This window comes from Oncorhynchus keta, chromosome 21, assembly GCF_023373465.1.
Source record: "Oncorhynchus keta strain PuntledgeMale-10-30-2019 chromosome 21, Oket_V2, whole genome shotgun sequence".
Taxonomy (NCBI): domain Eukaryota; kingdom Metazoa; phylum Chordata; class Actinopteri; order Salmoniformes; family Salmonidae; genus Oncorhynchus; species Oncorhynchus keta.
In genome coordinates, this window is record NC_068441.1 from 25,597,073 (window position 1) to 25,615,814 (window position 18,742).

Here is an 18,742-nt window from a genome sequence, read left to right on the forward strand (position 1 = left end):
TGACAACACAACATCAAATAATGCTCTCCATGGTGGTGAAGAGTGAAATTGGGGGATGTATGACAGGCAGCCTAGTCTTTGCAAGTCTGATGGATTTGTTAATATTATGTTTATACTGGTCACAACAGTGTGGTAGTCTTTTCAACATTTTATAGAGCAAAGTGCTGTGTACATTAAAGGGATACTTCCGGATTTTGGCAATGAAGTTTATGTCTCTGCGATAGTTAGCATTAGCGCGCGAAACTACCTCGTCCTTCATACTAGATGCAGAGACATAAAAATAATATCCTCATTGCCAAAATCCTGATGTATCATTTTAAGGAAATACACACCTAACTCAAGGATAAGCCTGTCTCCAATAAGCGCTGGTTGTGTTCAATGATTTTAGCAGATAAATGCTATAAATATACATTTTACGGTATTTATTGAAGATTGGTCAATGGATTTAGTAATGCATTACTAAAGTAATGCTCTCCAACATTATGTGCGTAAAGTATTTGTATACTGTACACAAGCTTGTGTGTGGAGTGTGTATAGCAGAGCCTACCAAAAAGCATAACAGCTGGGTCCTTCCATCAATAGAGGGCCTTTAGGTTATATAATTTGTTTTGCTTTTTAAAAATGTTTTTTTTCTTTTTTACATTCGGTCATAAATTGCACATGTAAAGAAAAAACATGTTTTCCCATTCCAAGAGTAAAACAAATATATATATAGTAAATGTCAATGAAGTGCACATTAAAGTAGAAGGGTTGACGGTAACAGGATTGACAATTTCAATTTAAATCCCTTTGCAACAGTGGGAATAGAGTGGTGAGGAGCAGGAAGAGTCATTCATTTTCTGGATTCAGGTTCACTCAAACATCATTTTAAGCTTTGTTTTACTTAATTATTTGTCATATGATGTATTAGTTTCAGTCTCTGAATTGTTTAATCAAAATGTTTGCCGCCAGATCCTGATATTTGGGTATAAAAATTAATATTTCTGTCCTGAATTAGCCTAGTGCGCATGTGCGCTCAGCTATATCCTGTCCCAAACTTGTTTGTCCTGGCTAAAAGAACTGGCTAGCTGAACTATGCTAGTTTTGTCCACATTGCCAAACTTCATGATTACTGCACCCTCAACTTCAAAACCTCTTTGCTAGTTAGTTATGTAATGATGTAACTAAGAATTTCTCTGGAAATAAACTTTTTTTTTAATAGTCATGACTGGTTCGAGCTACAGTACGTGTTGTGTCGTAAGACAATGGTGGTGAAGGATATCATTGCTACTTAACGAAGATCCAAGTTCAGTTTTTACATCCACTGTGTTTAAACATCCACTGTCGTCATCGGCGTAGGGTTAGCTGGATGTTTCTGACTGGTCTTAGAACTGTGACAATGGGCAGCCTCTCCCCACTTGACTCGATGGGATAGGTAGAAATTTTGCCAACACAGCCAGATATGTACACAGTCTTGTACCCTTCAACTGTTTTAAACTGAGTATCGTATTTGTTGATTCAATCTGACTTTATTAGTATAATGAGTAATCCAAGAATGTCACAAGTTAATTGACATGAGAAAACTTGAGAAAATAGCAACTCTACCGAGGGCCAATTGCTTCAATGAATGGCTAAATGACTTCTGGACACGAAGGTTCCGCAGAGCTCCTCCTCACCACTATATGGAAGTTTGTTGTGTGCAAGAGGGAGGGGAAAGTGAATACAAGCTTCATATTTTTTTATTGTTAAACACTAGAAAATGGCCAAAAAGAGTAGAAGCAGCTCACCTGCTTTTACACTATGATTTGACTATTAGATGTTCAATGTTTCTATTGAAAAAATAAATTAAAAAGGAATAGTGTGACCATATTAAAATGAGTGTTCAGTTCACGTAACAAGGTTGACCTTAAAATGAGGGACAGACGTCAATTATTCACTAATCGCATGAAATAGATAAGAATCTGCATAATAAATAAGAATCTGCATTGTTGGGAAGGCCCGTAAGTAATAATTTCAGAGAGAGAGAGAGAGAGAGAGAGAGAGAGAGAGAGAGAGAGAGAGAGAGAGAGAGAGAGAGAGAGAGAGAGAGAGAGAGAGAGAGAGAGAGAGAGAGAGAGAGAGAGAGAGAGAGAGAGAGAGAGAGAGAGAGAGAGAGAGAGAGAGAGAGAGAGAGAGAGAGAGAGAGAGAGAGAGAGAGAGAGAGAGAGAGAGAGAGAGAGAGAGAGAGAGAGAGAGAGAGAGAGAGAGAGAGAGAGAGAGGTCCCCTGGTGCACCTACCTCTGCAGACACAGATGGACAGGCTGAAGAGTATGAGGTCTGGATGGGGGACAGAACGTAGCTGTGTGTCCCCGTGCGGAGTAGAGTGTGAAAGATCAGGACGTTGAGTCCCAGCTGTGTCCCGTGCGCTGGGATTACTGTGTGTCTCCCAGGGCTTCAAAGGGACCCTCCCTCATGGCCCCTAGACAGGAGGGGAGAGAAGGGGGCACGGACAGAACAGATCAACACAGCTCTAATCTGACCGCTCTGATTATCTCTGTACTGGAACAAAGACTCATGTGATTTGTGTATTGTCTTCAATGAGGCTATAAGTGGACTGTGTTCCATCTGCTACAATGTTACTCAGAGATGGCTGTCCTCCTACCCTTTGATTTCAGAAAAGTCTGGTTGAATAATCAAACAAGAATTTGCACGTTATCAATTAAATGTTTAAGGAAACAAATTATGGTCTACTGAGGCATGAATTACAAACATGATTACCACATTAAATATTAAAGATGTCCTCCCTGAAGGGGAAAAGCAAATTAACAAGGTGATGAAACATCATTCATATCCAAAGGCAAAGAGTGCCCTTCACACTGGGCATAGACATCAGTTCAATGTCTAGTTTTGATTTCCATTTTGGTTGTTGTCAACTAACGTGAAATCAACAAAACATTTCACCATGTCATTGGATTTAGGTTAAGTTGGGTAAAAAAAAAGTAAAAAAATTGTCCTTCATTGTATATCAGATATACAGTATTTTTAGGTTTTATTGGTGACATTTATTTCATATATTTCATATACTCATATATACAGTGCCTTGCAAAAGTATTCGGCCCCCTTGAACTTTGTGACCTTTTGCACATTTCAGGCTTCAAACATAAAGATATAAAACTGTATTTTTTTTGTGAAGAATTAACAACAAGTGGGACACAATCATGAAGTGGAACGACATTTATTGGATGTTTCAAACTTTTTTTATATCTTTATGTTTGAAGCCTGAAGTGTGGCAAAAGGTCGCAAAGTTCAAGGGGGCCGAATACTTTCGCAAGGCACTGTACTCATATACTCTAGGGGAGAATGGGTTAAATTGAGACGTTTCCTTTTTTTTTTTACATTCAGCATCACTACGTCAAGGAAATATAGTATTCTTTCTAACAAAGAGATCTACATATACAGTATTTCAGGATGTTGTGTATCCCTGGATTTTTTAAAACAGAATTAATGTAAACTTAACAGTTTTGAAAACATAGCTTGTCCATAAAAAAGTGGTTATTTCCACAACTTAATAATTTCAGAGAGAGAGAGAGAGAGAGAGAGAGAGAGAGAGAGAGAGTTGAGCAGCAGGACAAGGCAAATTGAGCCGCCTTTGCGTAAGTGCGTGACGTTGTTCTGTGACAGTGGGGGATGGTGCTGGTAGGTCAAAGTTTAATTCATGGAATGGTGGTGTGGTATATTGTACATCTTAAATGTATGCCTACACTCTTTGAAAAAAAGGCTCAAAAAGGGTTATTTGCAGAGGGATAGGGTTCTACCAAGAACCGTTTTGATCAAGGGTTTTTTGCAAGTCAAAGGGCTCTTCCTAGAACCTTTAACACCCCAAGAACCGTTTTTGGCAGAAAGGGTTATTTGATGAGTCTTTGGAATGCGAGAAGGGGTCTACATAGAACAATATATCATATTGTCCAGCATGCTCTATTGGAGGGAGACTTTCAGAGTTGTTTGTTTTACTGTAATATCTGTGTTTTTGCATGTATAGTATATTGATGCCACACAAAGATACAGTAAATAATATAGCGTTTTCTAAACTAATCCAGTCTATTAGTAATAGGATTTATTGCACCAGTTAGTTACTGAGATGTTTGTTCCAGTTTAGATGATTGAGGTAGTCTCAGTTTTCAATCAGCTCTACCTTGGCAGTCATTTTGAATGCAGGTTGTGGGTGATTAACAATTCTACTTGTTGGATATCCTAACTCTGGCTGGATTCCAATCAGAATTACACGTCACTTTGAAAGCCAGCATAATGTGACTTGCCGGCCTGATGTGGCCTGTAATCCAGGAGATTCCTAATACCACTGTGTCACAGGAGGTTTGTGGCAAGTTAATTGGGGATTATTACGAGCCTTCCTCCCCTCAGCAGCCTCCACTGCACTGTGTTAGGGTATAACTAGGCCCTCAAAGCCTTATGCCTTATAGCCTTATGATTTATGTAATGTCATAAATATTTAAATGTTAAAGGCCCGTTCGGATTCTAGGAAGAACCCACCAAAGATAATATGGTTCTCGTTATATACCCTTCAGACGGTTCTAGAAAGTACATTCAGATGTTTTAATTTAATTTTTACCTTTATTTAACCAGGCAAGTCAGTTAAGAACATATTCTTATTTTCAATGACGGCCTGGGAACAGTGGGTTAACTGCCTGTTCAGGGGCAGAACGACAGATTCGTACCTTGTCAGCTCGGGGGTTTGAACTCACAACCTTGCGGTTACTAGTCCAACGCTCTAACCACTAGGCTACCCTGCCGCCCCAGATTGATAAAATGGTTCTTGGTAGAACCCTTCATAGAGGGTTCTTAGGGGTTCTTTTAAGAACCTCTGCAAAGGGTTCTACCCAGCACCAAAAAGGGTTCCCCTATGGGGACAAACCAAAGAACCCTATATGGTTCTACTTAGCACCTTTTTTCCTAAGTGTGTACTTTCAGATCTAGATCTTTCTGTTCAATATCCCTCACCCTTCCTTTTCTTGACCAGATCGCTGGGACCGGGATGTTGTATCAATGTGCTGATTCGTGGGCAAGTTCTCTGCATTTAAGGCTACTAAGCCCATAAAACTGGTCCGTGAAATGTTTTGATATGTTTAGCAAGCTCAGACTCCATGACATCAGAGAAGACCTTGTGTGCCTCTGCTACTCTATTATAGCCTCTCTTTCACACAGGTACATGTTTGTTTTGTTTTTTGTCAATGTACCTCTTCAGTGTCATTCAGTCATTTTTTTTCTCCCTTGATGTTGCTCGAATGGACATCCCTTCTCTCACTTCCTTGGCTGCTCTCTCAAGGACCTCAAGAGGGGCTAGACCCTTGCTTGTGTCTGCTCTGGATTGTAAAAAAAGCACAATCTTGACTTCATATGCATGACATATTGCAAAAATACCATAATATAAATAAAACTGACAGAATTGAATCAGAATGTACAAGGGGTATGGTGGCCATTGGCTCAACTTACCCCAAGGCCAAAATGTACACTATATTAGCCCAAAGCCCACACAGCTACAAGGATGCACCTTCATCATGCTAGGTTTAGGACCTCATATTGTAGCTTATAGAGACCCCAACTGATGTATAAAACAATCTTAAAATGTTGTACTTTCATTTAGATACAAGCATCATGAAACCTATAACACAATACATTAATTTGGCTTTGTGAAAATCAGTTTTTTGGACCTAACTAACTTTTTCCATGTGATTTATTCCTTCACAGATTCCATGAGACGATGACCTCTTCCTAAATATTTGGTCACGTGATTCATTTTCTGCATACTTTACAAAGTATTCTCACCTGATTTCTTTTTCCACATTTTGTTGATTTACAGCCTGAGTTGAAAATTGATTAAATGAAATGTGGAAAGAGAGTATTTGTTTACAAATTAATAAAAAAGGGAAAAGTAATTTTGAGACAATAAGTATTCAACACCTTTGCTATGGCAAGCCTAAATAAGTTCAGGGGTAAAAATGTGCTTAAGAAGTCACATAATAATTTGCATGGACTCACTCTGTGTGCAGTAATATTGTTTAAAATTATTTTTGAATTACTACCTCATATCTGTGCCCCACACATACAATTCTCTGGAAGGTCCCTCAGTCAACCACCAAAACCAGAGAGGTTTTCCAATGCCTTGCAAAGAGGGGCACTATTGATAGATAAAACAATACAATTAAAATAAACATGTAATATTCCCTTTGAGCATGATGAAGTTATTAATTACACTTTGGATGGTGTATCAATGTACCCAGTCACTACAAAGATACAGCCATCCTTCCTAACTTAGTTGCCGGAGAGGAAGGAAACCACTCAGGGATTTCACCATGAGGCCAGTGGTGACTTTAAAAAAGTTACTGAGTTTAATGGTTGTGATAGAAGAAAACTGAGGATGGATCAACAACATTGTAGTTGATCTACAATACAAACAAATGACAGAGTGAAAAGATGTAAGCTTGTACAGAATAACAAATATTCCAAAACATGCATCCTGATTGCAATATGGTATTAAAGTCAAACGGCACAATATGTGGCAAAGAAATTAACTTTATGCCCTGAATACAAAGCATTGTGTTTCGGGCAAATCCAACAAATCACATCACTGAGTACCACTCTTTAAATTTTATGGTGGTGGCTGGTGGGTATGCTTGTCATCAGCAAGGACTAGGGAGATGTTTAGGATAAAAAACAGAATAGAGCCAAGCACAGGCCAAATTCTTGAGGAAAACCTGGTTCAGTCTGCTTTCCAACAGACAATTTCACCTTTCAGCAGGACAATAACGTAAAACACAAGACCAAATATATACTGAAGTTGCTTACCAAGATGACATTGAATGTTCATGATGCCATCTATTTTGTGAAGTGCCTCCTCCTGCAAAGCACCCCAACAACATGATGCTTTGAGTTTGAAGGTAGGCCTTGAAATACATCCACAGGTACACCTCCAATTGACTCAAATTATGTCAATTAGCCTTTCAGAAGCTTCTAAAGCCATGACATAATTTTCTGTAAATATCCAAGCTGTTTAAAGGCACAGTCAACTTAGTGCATGTAAACTTCTGACCCCCTGGAATTGTGATACAGTGAATTACAAGATAAATAATCTGTCTGTAAACAAATAATAATAATAATAATATATGCCATTTAGCAGACGCTTTTATCCAAAGCGACTTACAGTCATGTGTGCATACATTCTACGTATGGGTGGTCCCGGGAATCGAACCCACTACCCTGGCGTTACAAGCGCCATGCTCTACCAACTGAGCTACGGAAGGACCACAAAATGTTGTGCAAAAACGGGTCAACTTTGAGCACTTTTATCTATTGAATGTTTTGGCATTCAGGTCCAAAAAAGCATTTCTACAATGGGCAAATATTTATGGAAGGTTGTCATTCAAAAAAGTGATTGAATTCAAAGGGATTTACCCAATGCCGACCTGTTGCAGTGGTTGGTGCCTTAATTGTGCAGAATATGATGCTTGTTTTTGGTACATAGACTGTGTCCTTTCTGTTTGCCGAGAAAATGACCTTGCTGGATAACTTGAATGCATGAATTTCACCTTTGGGTGGATGCTGCGGATTCCATTCGTAATAGACATAAAGGTGAAATTCATGCGTCTAAGTTAACCTGATTCAACTTGTGAACTAATCATTAAGCCCTCAATTAATTGAATGAGGTGTGTTTGTCCAGGGCTACAACAAAAATGTGTACTGTTGGGGATACACAAGGACCAGGATTGTGAAACACTGATATGGGATGTAGCGACATCAGTGCAAAAGAAGATGCAGTGAAAAAAATAAACTGAAAGAATAAATGAAGAATGAGTAGTCCTCAATGCTGTTTTTTGGTCTATCCGGTACCGCCTCCACGCACCAGCCCTCCGGTGGCAGCCACCCGCACCAGGCTGTCTCTCCGTCTCCTCCCTACAGGTGTTCCCGCCTGTCCAGTGCTGCCAGAGTCTTCCTCCTGCCCAGCGCTGCCGGAGTCTTCCTCCTGCCCAGAGCTGCCAGAGTCTCCCGTCCGTCCTGAGCTGCCAGAGTCTCCCGTCTGTCCTGAGCTGCCAGAGTCTCCCGTCTGTCCTGAGCTGCCAGAGTCTCCCGTCTGTCCTGAGCTGCCAGAGTCGCCCGTCTGTCCTGAGCTGCCAGAGTCGCCCGTCTGTCCTGAGCTGCCAGAGTCGCCCGTCTGTCCTGAGCTGCCAGAGCCGCCCGTCAGTCAGGAGCTGCCAGAGTCGCCGGGGCAGTCAGGAGCTGCCAGAGCCGCCGGGGCAGTCAGGAGCTGCCGGAATCATCCGTCACTCCAGCTCTGTCGGAGTCACCCTTCACGCCGGAGCTGCCAGAGACTCCCGCCACTCCGGATCTGCCGGAATCTCCCGTCTGTCCGGTGCTGCCGGAATCTCCCGCCCATTCGGGACCCGGGGCTAGGGTCCCCAGTCCGAGGTCGGCGGCGAGGGTCGCCGCTCTAAAGAGGCCACGGAGGCGGGTGAAGAGGCGGACAAAAACTATGGTGCAGTGGTGTCCACGTCCCACGCCAGAGCTGCGGGGGGGGGGGTACTGTCCCGTGAGTTGGGGTGGGCAGTCTATGTTCCTTTTTTCTATAATTTGTGATTCTGTGTTTGGCCTGGTATGGTTCTCAATCAGAGGCAGATGTCAATCATTGTCCCTGATTGAGAAGCAGACTTAGGTAGCCTGGTTTCAATTTGAGTTGTGGGTGATTGTTTCCTGTGTCTCTGTTCCACACGGAACTGTTTTCGGTTTATTATTTCACTTTGTTATTTTTGTATTTAGTCGTGTTCAGTTTGTTCTATTAAATAGGGACACTTACCACACTGCGCATTGGTCCTCCTCTTCTCCTTCATACGACGACCGTTACAGAAGAATAGGAGGTTTACTCTTTGCCTGGTCCAGTCAGTGTGCCCCCTTCACAAATTACCCCTGACAGACCTTTATATAAATAATTGTAAACAAATCTGAAGGGGCACGTGCCCTTGTGCCCCCTATGGGCATGATGCCTCTGCCCATTCTCTCCTACAAGCCAAAAGAAGCCCTAAAATCACCTAATCATGTTGTACGTTCCCCTTCTGAAAATATATATTCAGGCTGAAAATGTAGAATGATCTCACTCTCCCTGTGAGGGCTAGATTCTTTGTGGAATAACACACCTGAATATACGTAGAGTAGGGCTTCCACAGGCTACACAGCATTTTTAAAACAGTGTTATCGAGAGTACTTACAAAAATCTTTGTCAGTTTTCATAATGAACAACTGAATCACACACAAACCGTGAGAGGAGGCTAGAAAGATCCAGAGTTGCCATGCTCTGCATCCTAAATTCATCCCTCTTGGAAAACAGTTTGTCTTACTGAGAAGGCAGATTCCCAGCTCTCTGTTGTTCCTAAGACACATCTTTCCATTATTAAAATCAATTAGAAGCTTATGATTATGCAGAAGGCTACACTGCCCACATTGCAGTGTTATTAAGACTATTTCTGAATACAAAGTGTGGAACATAGCACCTGTGCACTCTGATGATACTACATGAGGTTGACATCAGTTTCTTATCCCAGCTTTTAGGTATTTTATGAACCAGATTAAAACCAGATGGAGAAATGTTTTAACATAATGTACAGCAGCCTATATGTGACAGACAGTATTCAGCTCAACAAAGGGACTGCCAGAAGTGGAGGCTGTTGACAATTCAATATTTATTTCTAGTGCATTTCACATTGGACTCGCTACACAACTCAGATTCACTTGTGTCATGTTATGGTGAATTTGCATTCTCTGTAGCCTACTGTCAGTGTCAGCAGTGAGTGAAGGACCACAGCACGGCATGAACGTCGTGTCCACTGCTAAGTGCTCTCTGCCTGCCAGCCCAACTCATTCTAATGCTGATATTAGTATTCAGGGAGACATGGACATACACCTGCTGAGCCTGGGAAGTGTGTGAGATGGCAGGCTGGCAAGATGTACCCAACACCCACTCACCATGCACCACTACCTATAGGCTGCACAATAACTAAACTGGCATCTCGGAAGAGACAAAGACAAATCTGGGCTGGATATAAAAGGACTATCTGATGACACACAACTGCATGTGGGCGGACGGAAGGGAGGAGGGGAGGTGGAGGGGGGCTTAAGTGAGGGACTGACAGGCAAACAAACAGCTCACTCACACCACTCTCCTCTCAGATGATGTTGGCAGCACTACACAATCACACATGGAACCTTCTATTTCCTGAGGTTGTCCGGCTACTGTTAGCTTTTTGACATTCCTCAGTCTCTATGCTGTATTGTGTTCCATAATATGGCTTTATCAGATGAGTAATCTCTGTCTCTGGTCCCGTCCTCTCCCTCTCTCCCTCTCCCCCCTTCAGGTGCAGACCACCACCATGTGTATCTCTGTCAGTCTGAGTGGCTCGGTGGTGCTGGGCTGCCTCTTTGCCCCTAAGACCCACGTCATCCTGTTCCAGCCCCAGAAGAATGTCACCTCTCTCAGGGTGGCCACTACCCGCTTCAGCGTCACCACCGGCCCCGGATCCAGCTTCTCTCAAGGTACAAGCCGGCAGGCAAACACAACCTTCATCATCTATCATTATTATCATCATCATCATCCTTATTATTACCATCATGGTCGTTAAAAAGTCATTTTGCAGTACCATTGTTCATCATTGAGATATTTCAACATATTACATTATAAAGTGCCTTCAGAAAGTATTCACAAATCACTTTTTCCACATTTTGTTGATTTGCAGCCTGCATTTAAAATGGATTAAATTGAAAATGTGGATCACTGGCCTACACACAATACCCCATAATGTCAAAGTAGAGTTATGTTTTTAGAAATGTTTACAAATGGATTAAAAATGAAAAGCTAAAATGTCTTCAGGCAATAAGTATTCAACCCCTAAATAAGTTCAGGAATAAAACATTTCTTAACAGGTCACATAATAAGTTGCATGGACTCACTCTGTTTGCAATAAGTGTTTAACATGTTTTTTTTATGACTACCTCATCTCTGTACACCACACATATAATTATCTGTAAGGTCCCTCAGTCGAATGGTGAATTTCAAACACAGATTCAACCACAAAGACCAAGGGCACCTAATAGAAAGAGCTAACATTGAATATCCCTTTGAGCATGGTGAAGTTACTAATTACACTTTGGATGGTGTATCAATAGCATCCTTCTTAACTCAGTTGCCAGAGAGGGAGGAAACCGCTCAGGGACATCACCATGAGGCCAATGGTGACTTTAAAACAGTTACTGAGTTAGCTGTGATAGGACAAAACTGAGGATGGATCAACAACATTGTAGGATGGATCAACAACATTGTAGTTGATCCACAATACAAACCTAAATGACAGAGTGAAAAGAAGTAAGCTTGTACAGAATTAAAATATTCCAAAACATGCATCCTGTTTGCAATAAGGCACTAAAGTAAAACGGCAAAATATGTGGCAAAGAAATTAACTTTATGTCCTGAATACAAAGCATTGTCTTTCAGGCAAATCCAACAAATCACATCACTGAGTACCACTCTTCATATTTTCAAGCATGGTGATGGCTGCATCATATTATGGCTATGCTTGTCATCAGCAAGGAATAGGGAGTTTTATAGGATAAAAAAACGGAAAAGAGCTAAGCACAGGCAAAATCCTAGAGGAAAACCTGGTTCAGTCTGCTGTTCAACGCTGGGAGACAAATCCAGGTTTCAGCAGGACAATAATCTAAAGCAGAAGGCCAAATATACATTGGAGTTGCTTACCAAGACGTCATTGAATGTTCCTGAGTGGCCTAGTTACAGTTTTGACTTTAATTGGCTTGAAAATTTATGGCAAGACTTCAAAATGGCTGTTTAACAGTGATCAGCAACCAACTTGACAGAGCTTGAAGAATTTAAAATAGAATAATGTGCAAATATTGTACAATCCTGTTGGGCAAAGCTCTTAGAGATTTACCCAGAAAGACTCACTGCTGTAATCGCTGCCAAAGGTGAATACTTACGTTAATGAGATATTTCTATTTCATTTTCAATACATTTTCCAAAATAAAAAATAAAAAAAGTATTTTCACTTTGTCATTATGGGGTAATATCTGTAGATAGGTGAGAAGAAAACTAGATTTAATCCATTTTGAATTCAGGCTGTAACACAACATTTTTTGGATTACGTCAAGGGGTATGAATACTTTCTGAAGGCGCATCACTTCACTACACCCCTGTGGTGTGTTGACAGACCAAACATTAGAATGAGGTGCTGTTTTCCCCTCCACTGCTCTCATCTTCTTCTCGAACCTCTAATCTGACTCAGTGAATTGTAATCTGATCATGTTGTTGTTGAAAATGGACTGTTCTCTTTCTAAAGCTTCAGCCTCCAATATTGTGCCAACGGTGTGTAACGGGCGAGAAGTGGTGGACTCCACGACTTCCTCCTTGTGAAGACTGACTGACTGAGCCTCATGTTCCTCTGCTGACAAACATTGTATACAGAGTTCTATAACCACTAGTCCAGAATCAGCTGTTTCAGATATTAAAGAGGTCACACAGAAGATTGTCCTGATTTTGTTGTCCTCTAAGTGCTGTGAGTACAATGTCCCGATTCTGTTTCCATTCTATGACTAGTAGCGATTTTAAAAAGAGATGCCAATAAAGATTCCGTATCATAGCCCTTCTTTTTATTGAAGATTTTACTGGAGGCATGGAGTAAATTATGGTAAATTTGTTAAATGTAATATATACAAGATGTTTTTAATGTAGATTTTGGTGAACCGGTTTGTGCTTTCTTGTAATTTATGTAAATAAAAGGTGTTTTTTACTCATATGAAAACTACATATGGGTTGACTATTCTATAACTCTCATACACAGGCTGTCTGACTGAAACGAAATGGGTTGTAGTTAAACTGTCACTCAATCAAAAGACACAATACGTAACACAGAGACAACAAGGAGGACATCGAACTCTAGTCTGTGGAGGCAGAAAGATATAATGTTGGATGTAAACCTGTTCCCATACTTGTGCTACCACTTCTCTTCAATCCCACAGAGCATTTGGGGAAAGTGGAATTAAACCCTAGTCTATGTCCACGCTCCCGTGGTAATCAAATTAATAAAAGAATCCCCATAAAAAATCTGTCAGTTTAAGCTAGAGATATCGGTTTGTATTCTACACCTGTTATACTTTGCGCATGTGACTAATAACATTTTATTTTATTTTCATTAGATCTTCTCAATCCTCCGCATCCGCGGATGTCGCACTTCCACATCTGCAGTGAAAGGTGACAGAACTAGAGCGGTGTTTGTCAGACCATGAGACATCCTGAAAAACGGTCTTCTCACAAAATCATCTGTAGCTTCTGAACGATTTGGCCAACAAATATTATGACCTCTACATGGAAAGGTGTGACTCTGACAAACTCTAGAATACCGACAGGCCTGTTTTGCTCTAGGACTGCCACAGGCTTCACAAGACTCATCTGAATGTCCCCCGGTACCAGTTGAAAAAATGAATGGAAGTATATATGGAGACTGTTTAGTGCCCAAATAACGTGTTAAATACATCTTTAAAAAAACACACACACAAAAAAAACATGTTTATCTTTATTATATCTCTCAGATATAGGATAGACACGTCAGAACAAACTTCCTTTAGATTTTTTGGGGGGACTATTGGTTGTTCCATGTAGTGAATCTGTTGTTCAATGCGTTTGTTTAGCCTAATAAGCAGTAAGGCCCACATTTTTATTTTCATAAAATAATGTTTTTATATTTATTTTTATACTTCTGGGGGTCTTAACATTCTAAATCAAATAGCAAAATGATCCTTGGTATAACCTTCTGAAAACAATTCCATATATCTTAGTAGAACCTCACCACCCTGGCGTAGACTGCTGTAATGGGTTAACTTCATTATATTTAATTACAGAATTCCATCCCCATGGAGCCTCACCATGAGTAACCCTCAGATACACCTACAAGAACTTCAGACTCAACAAACTACATCAACAGTTGTAATTTTCAGTTATTTAACCTGTTACTCCTACCTCCTACTTTTTCGAACATTCTGTTAAAAATCGTGCAACATTTCAGCGCCCTGCTACTCATGCCAGGAATATAGTATATGCATATGATTAGTATGTGTGGATAGAAAACACTCAGATGTTTATAAAACTGGTTAAATCACGGCTGTGACTATAACAGAACGTGCGTTTCATCGAAAAGCGCAGGAAAATCTGATCACTGAAAATGCGAAAATATATCCATGCGCCACTAGAACCCATTGTTGAATGTGAACCACATTAAATGGGGCCGAGGTTGCAATACCTACAGCTTCCACACGATGTCAACAGTCTTGTCATTTGCCTACGATTTGTTTCTTGGTCAAACGGGCACAAGGTAGCGCCTTTCTTCCGGTCTCCGACCGGATATTTTGGTTGAGATTTAACCGGACATTATTTCCAGACGTACAGCTATAGAATATACATCACCTCGTGATCAATTTGATCGCTTATTAACGTTTACTAATACCTAAAGTTGCATTACAAAAGTATTTCGAAGTGTTTTGTGAAAGTTTATCGTCGACTTTTTTAATTTAAAAAAATTACATTACGTTATAAAACGCTATTTTTTTCCTTGATCACAGTCTTTATAGATCGATATCTAGGCTATATATGGACCGATTTAATCTGAAAAAAAAGACCCAATAGTGATGTTTATGGGACATCTAGGAGTGCCAACAAAGAAGATGGTCAAAGGTAATGAATGTTTTATATTTTATTTGTGCGTTTTGTGTAGCGCCGACTATGCTAATTATTTTGTTTACGTCCCCTGCGGGTCTTTTGGGGTGTTACATGCTATCAGATAATAGCTTCTCATGCTTTCGCCGAAAAGCATTTTAAAAATCTGACTTGTTGCCTGGATTCACAACGAGTGTAGCTTTAATTCAGTACCCTGCATGTGTATTTTAATGAACGTTTGAGTTTTAACGAGTGCTATTAGCATTTAGCGTAGCGCATTTCCAGATGTCTAGATGGGACGCCTGCGTGTCAGGGGAGGAGCAAGTGGTTAACAGTGTGGCATTTTCACGAGGCCTGATGTGACTACCATGGCCACATCTCAGGAACTTATTACTGATAAGAATATGCCAGCAGCTTAAAAAAATGCCATTTTCAAACAGACAAAGCTTGCTTTAATGAATTTATTGAAGAATCACAGTGGCGTACCTTGACCCACTGCAAACTGCCACCGAATGAGACGCTTCAACTCTTGAATGCTCTAACATTGTAACTCGAAACTCTAACATCCGGAGGAATAATGCAAATCATTTTGAGACAGTACGAGAAGCATAAGCAAGTATTACTGTGACTAAAAAATGTATCATACAATCCCTCTCCAAAATACTATTTTATTAGCTTGTGCAATTCCTTGTGCAATTCCTTGTGCAATTCCTCACTTCAGTTATGTTGGTGAGTGAAATCAGAAATATTACAAATATTTGTCTATTTAATTCACCATCTGCCATGTCTGCAGACCAAACAGACTCCGTGAAAATTAGCCCAAGCATCTACATGAGTTAATATGAGAGAAAATCCTCTTCGGGTGCCTTTGGAATACACTAAACGTAAGTTGTACAGAGGAAGAGTCTAAAGAGGCAATGGGAAGATCTCAAATACATTCTCCTCGCGTCCTCTCTCCTCGTCTCCTTCTCAAAACCCATTGGATGAGAAAGCCAGAGGTCCCTCCTCTCTGGACTTCTCCTCCAATGAGTTTTGAGAAGGACATGAAGAGAGTTTTTAAATTGTTTTTATTTTATTTTACCTTTATTTAACCAGGCAAGTCAGTTAAGAACATATTCTTATTTTCAATGACGGCCTGGGAACAGTGGGTTAACCTTCTGGTTACTAGTCCAACGCTCTAACCACTAGGCTACGCTGCCACCCCGTTGTTGACGCAATAAGTATGCAATTGAGATTTTCCCCATGAGACAGATTCTTCTCAGAAAGATGGACCAAATCCCTGATTCAATACTGCCATCTTAAGTGCATGAGGTGAACTTTCTCCACGATTGCAAAATCCAGCTGGTACACTGGATCATTTGGTTATACACTGTCTTTAGATGGTGAAAAAGTTGTAGTACAGTAAGATCTACTATATCTACATGATTGTCATCACTAAGTACAATTCTAATTTGAGCAATATATACCTATACCTTTAACTTGTACGCTCCCAGACAGTATGCCAACATAATGTACATTCCTTATTAGAAGTATCAATGCTCACTCATACCTACAGTATACCCTTCCCACATAAATAACAGATGATTAACACAATCTAATGTGCCCCAGATGAGGCCACGAGGCCATGAGCACTCCATTGTGGCCTAATATGACAGCCTATGTTATTATTCATAAAAGTTATACATCTTGACCCTCCTTGATGACATCTTCATTTTGCATTAACCTAATAAAAATGATGAGTAGTGCAAATTGGCGCCTCACGAGACTAATCCATTCCTGACACCAGTGGCGATTTTTTTATTTGACACACTCAAGTCATTCATTGTTGGAATAATAGAGTGTAGCCAGGCCTTCCACTGAGACATATGGATGGGACTGAGGCCCATACCTTTATCCCTCTACTACCATGCCAGTTTCCCTCAAACATTCACAACATGAAACAGGTTTTTCTAAGCACCAATGTAGCCTTTGTTGCCAGTTCGAACCCCTGAACTGCCTGTGGGGGAATCTGATCCAGGTTCAATATCCCTGTATACTACTTACCGCCGTTGTGCAAGGCACTTGCCGAAGCCCCTGTGCTGCTCCCAGCCTGTGATGTTGTGTGTCAGGTTGTGTAGGGTGATAGCAAAAAAAGTATAATATCAGTGCAAATGGACCAATAAAACATGTATTGTAGTAGTAATGTGGGGGCAATAGTATGGCATTGGTTGAAGTGCAATGTTCAAATCATATCTCCCTAGCATCATATCTAAGCCAATATGACACCAATGTCAATTAACAAATCAACTTGATTGGAGGTACACAACACACCTCTCGTCCCCGCCTCTCGTCTTGAGCCGTCCAGCCATTACCGAGAACCACATAGCAGATTTTTAACAGGGTAGTTAGCATTATAAAAAAAAATACTATTTATTGCACCGACCTACAGAGCCTTCAGAAATTATTCACACCCCTTTTGTTGTGTTACAACCTGAATTTAAAATGGATAATTTTAGATTTTGTGTCACTGATCTACACATAATACCCCAGCGGAATTTAGTATTCAACCCCTTTGTTATGGTAAGCCTAAATACGTTCAGGAGTAACACTGTGCTTAACAAGTCACATAATAAGTTGCATGGACTAATTTTGTGTTCAATATTAGTGTTAAACATGATTTTTTTAATGCCTACCCCATCTCTGTACCTCACACATACAATTATCTGTAAGGTTCCTCAATCGAGTAATGCATTTCAAGCACAGATTCAAGCACAAAGACCAGGGAGGTTTTCCATTGCCTTGCAAAGGACACCGATTAGTAAGGACACGCTGGCAGGGTGGTGGATTGTGTTCCCTGAAATGCGTACACCAGCTGATGGTGGGGCCCTATCTATGCACTTGTTCATCTTCTGATCCCACTGGAACATCTAGCTCCTCCACTGAGCGATATCAGAGAAGACCACGGTTGTCCCGGAAACATTTGGATGACCACCCCTAAATCGATGCATCTGCAGCACCTGTGACATCCCCTTGGTGTATCCCAAGTCCATTCCACCAAGGTAGATGACTGCAATGTCAGGGGGAGAGCAGAGCCTTGCTCTCCCAGCCACCTAATGTGACAGTCAAGAAAGTATGTAAATAGTTCATGGGTAGGCTACATGTTTATTATTTGTGTATGTTCCGGAAGCTTGCTATATGGTTTATGGTGGCAATTAGACAAAGTTTAATGTTTGTGGACAAATCCCCTCAAGTTAATAGTGGTTATTTAAACAACTCTGAACCAGGGATTACAGTTATTCCCAGAACATGGGTTACTTTCAGGGTTAGGAACCAACTGACTATAAGATGTTAAAAAAGGGAATTTAATTTACAAATCAATCATTGCAAATAGGGCACTAATGGTCAAGGATTTCTTAGTAAACTGAATCTCATAAGCTTTTCACAAAGTAATTTACATCCCCAAACCCAACCCCTAACTGTTCTTTGTGCTCTTTATCTTATATTTGTTACTTATCCCCCTTAGATGTTGTCACTAAGCTCTGTCAGAGTGCAACAAAGGGACACGTGAGAACAGCTTACATCAGTAAAATGGCTGAATTGACAAGCGATGAGAGAAAAAAATCGAATGAATAGGATTAAATTCAATTGTTTGTTTTGTGTCGTTTGTTCTGTTTTATTACCATGACTACAAGTACAACTGAAATAATGCTCCGATAACATATATGTTAACACATATTATAAACACGTATTATGACATAAGGGACACCTGCTCTTCGAACATCTCATTCCAAAATCATGGGCATTAACATGTAGTTGGTCCCCCCTTTGTTGCTATAATAGCCTCCACTCTTCGGGGAAGGCTTTCCACTAGATGTTAGAACATTGCTGTGGGGACTTGCTTCCATTCAGCCTCAAGAGCATTAGTGAGGTTATGCACTGATGTTGGGCAATTAGGCCTGGCTCGCAGTTGGTGTTTCAATTCCTCCCAAAGATGTTTGATGGGGATGAGGTCAGGGCACTGTGCAGGCC

At 40.6% G+C, this 18,742-nt stretch overlaps 1 protein-coding gene across 1 annotated transcript in view; it reads left to right on the forward strand.

Moving 5' to 3' along the window:
* The window catches only part of LOC118400335 (metabotropic glutamate receptor 2-like), a 75,951-nt gene extending 63,130 nt beyond the window's left edge, over positions 1–12,821 (forward strand). The window contains exons 5-6 of the mRNA XM_035797050.1: positions 10,374–10,551; positions 12,366–12,821. Coding sequence (XP_035652943.1) covers positions 10,374–10,551; positions 12,366–12,439 — 252 coding nt within the window. The 3' untranslated portion in view covers positions 12,440–12,821. The remainder of the gene's footprint in view (positions 1–10,373; positions 10,552–12,365) is intronic.
* Positions 12,822–18,742: the final 5,921 nt, after the last annotated feature.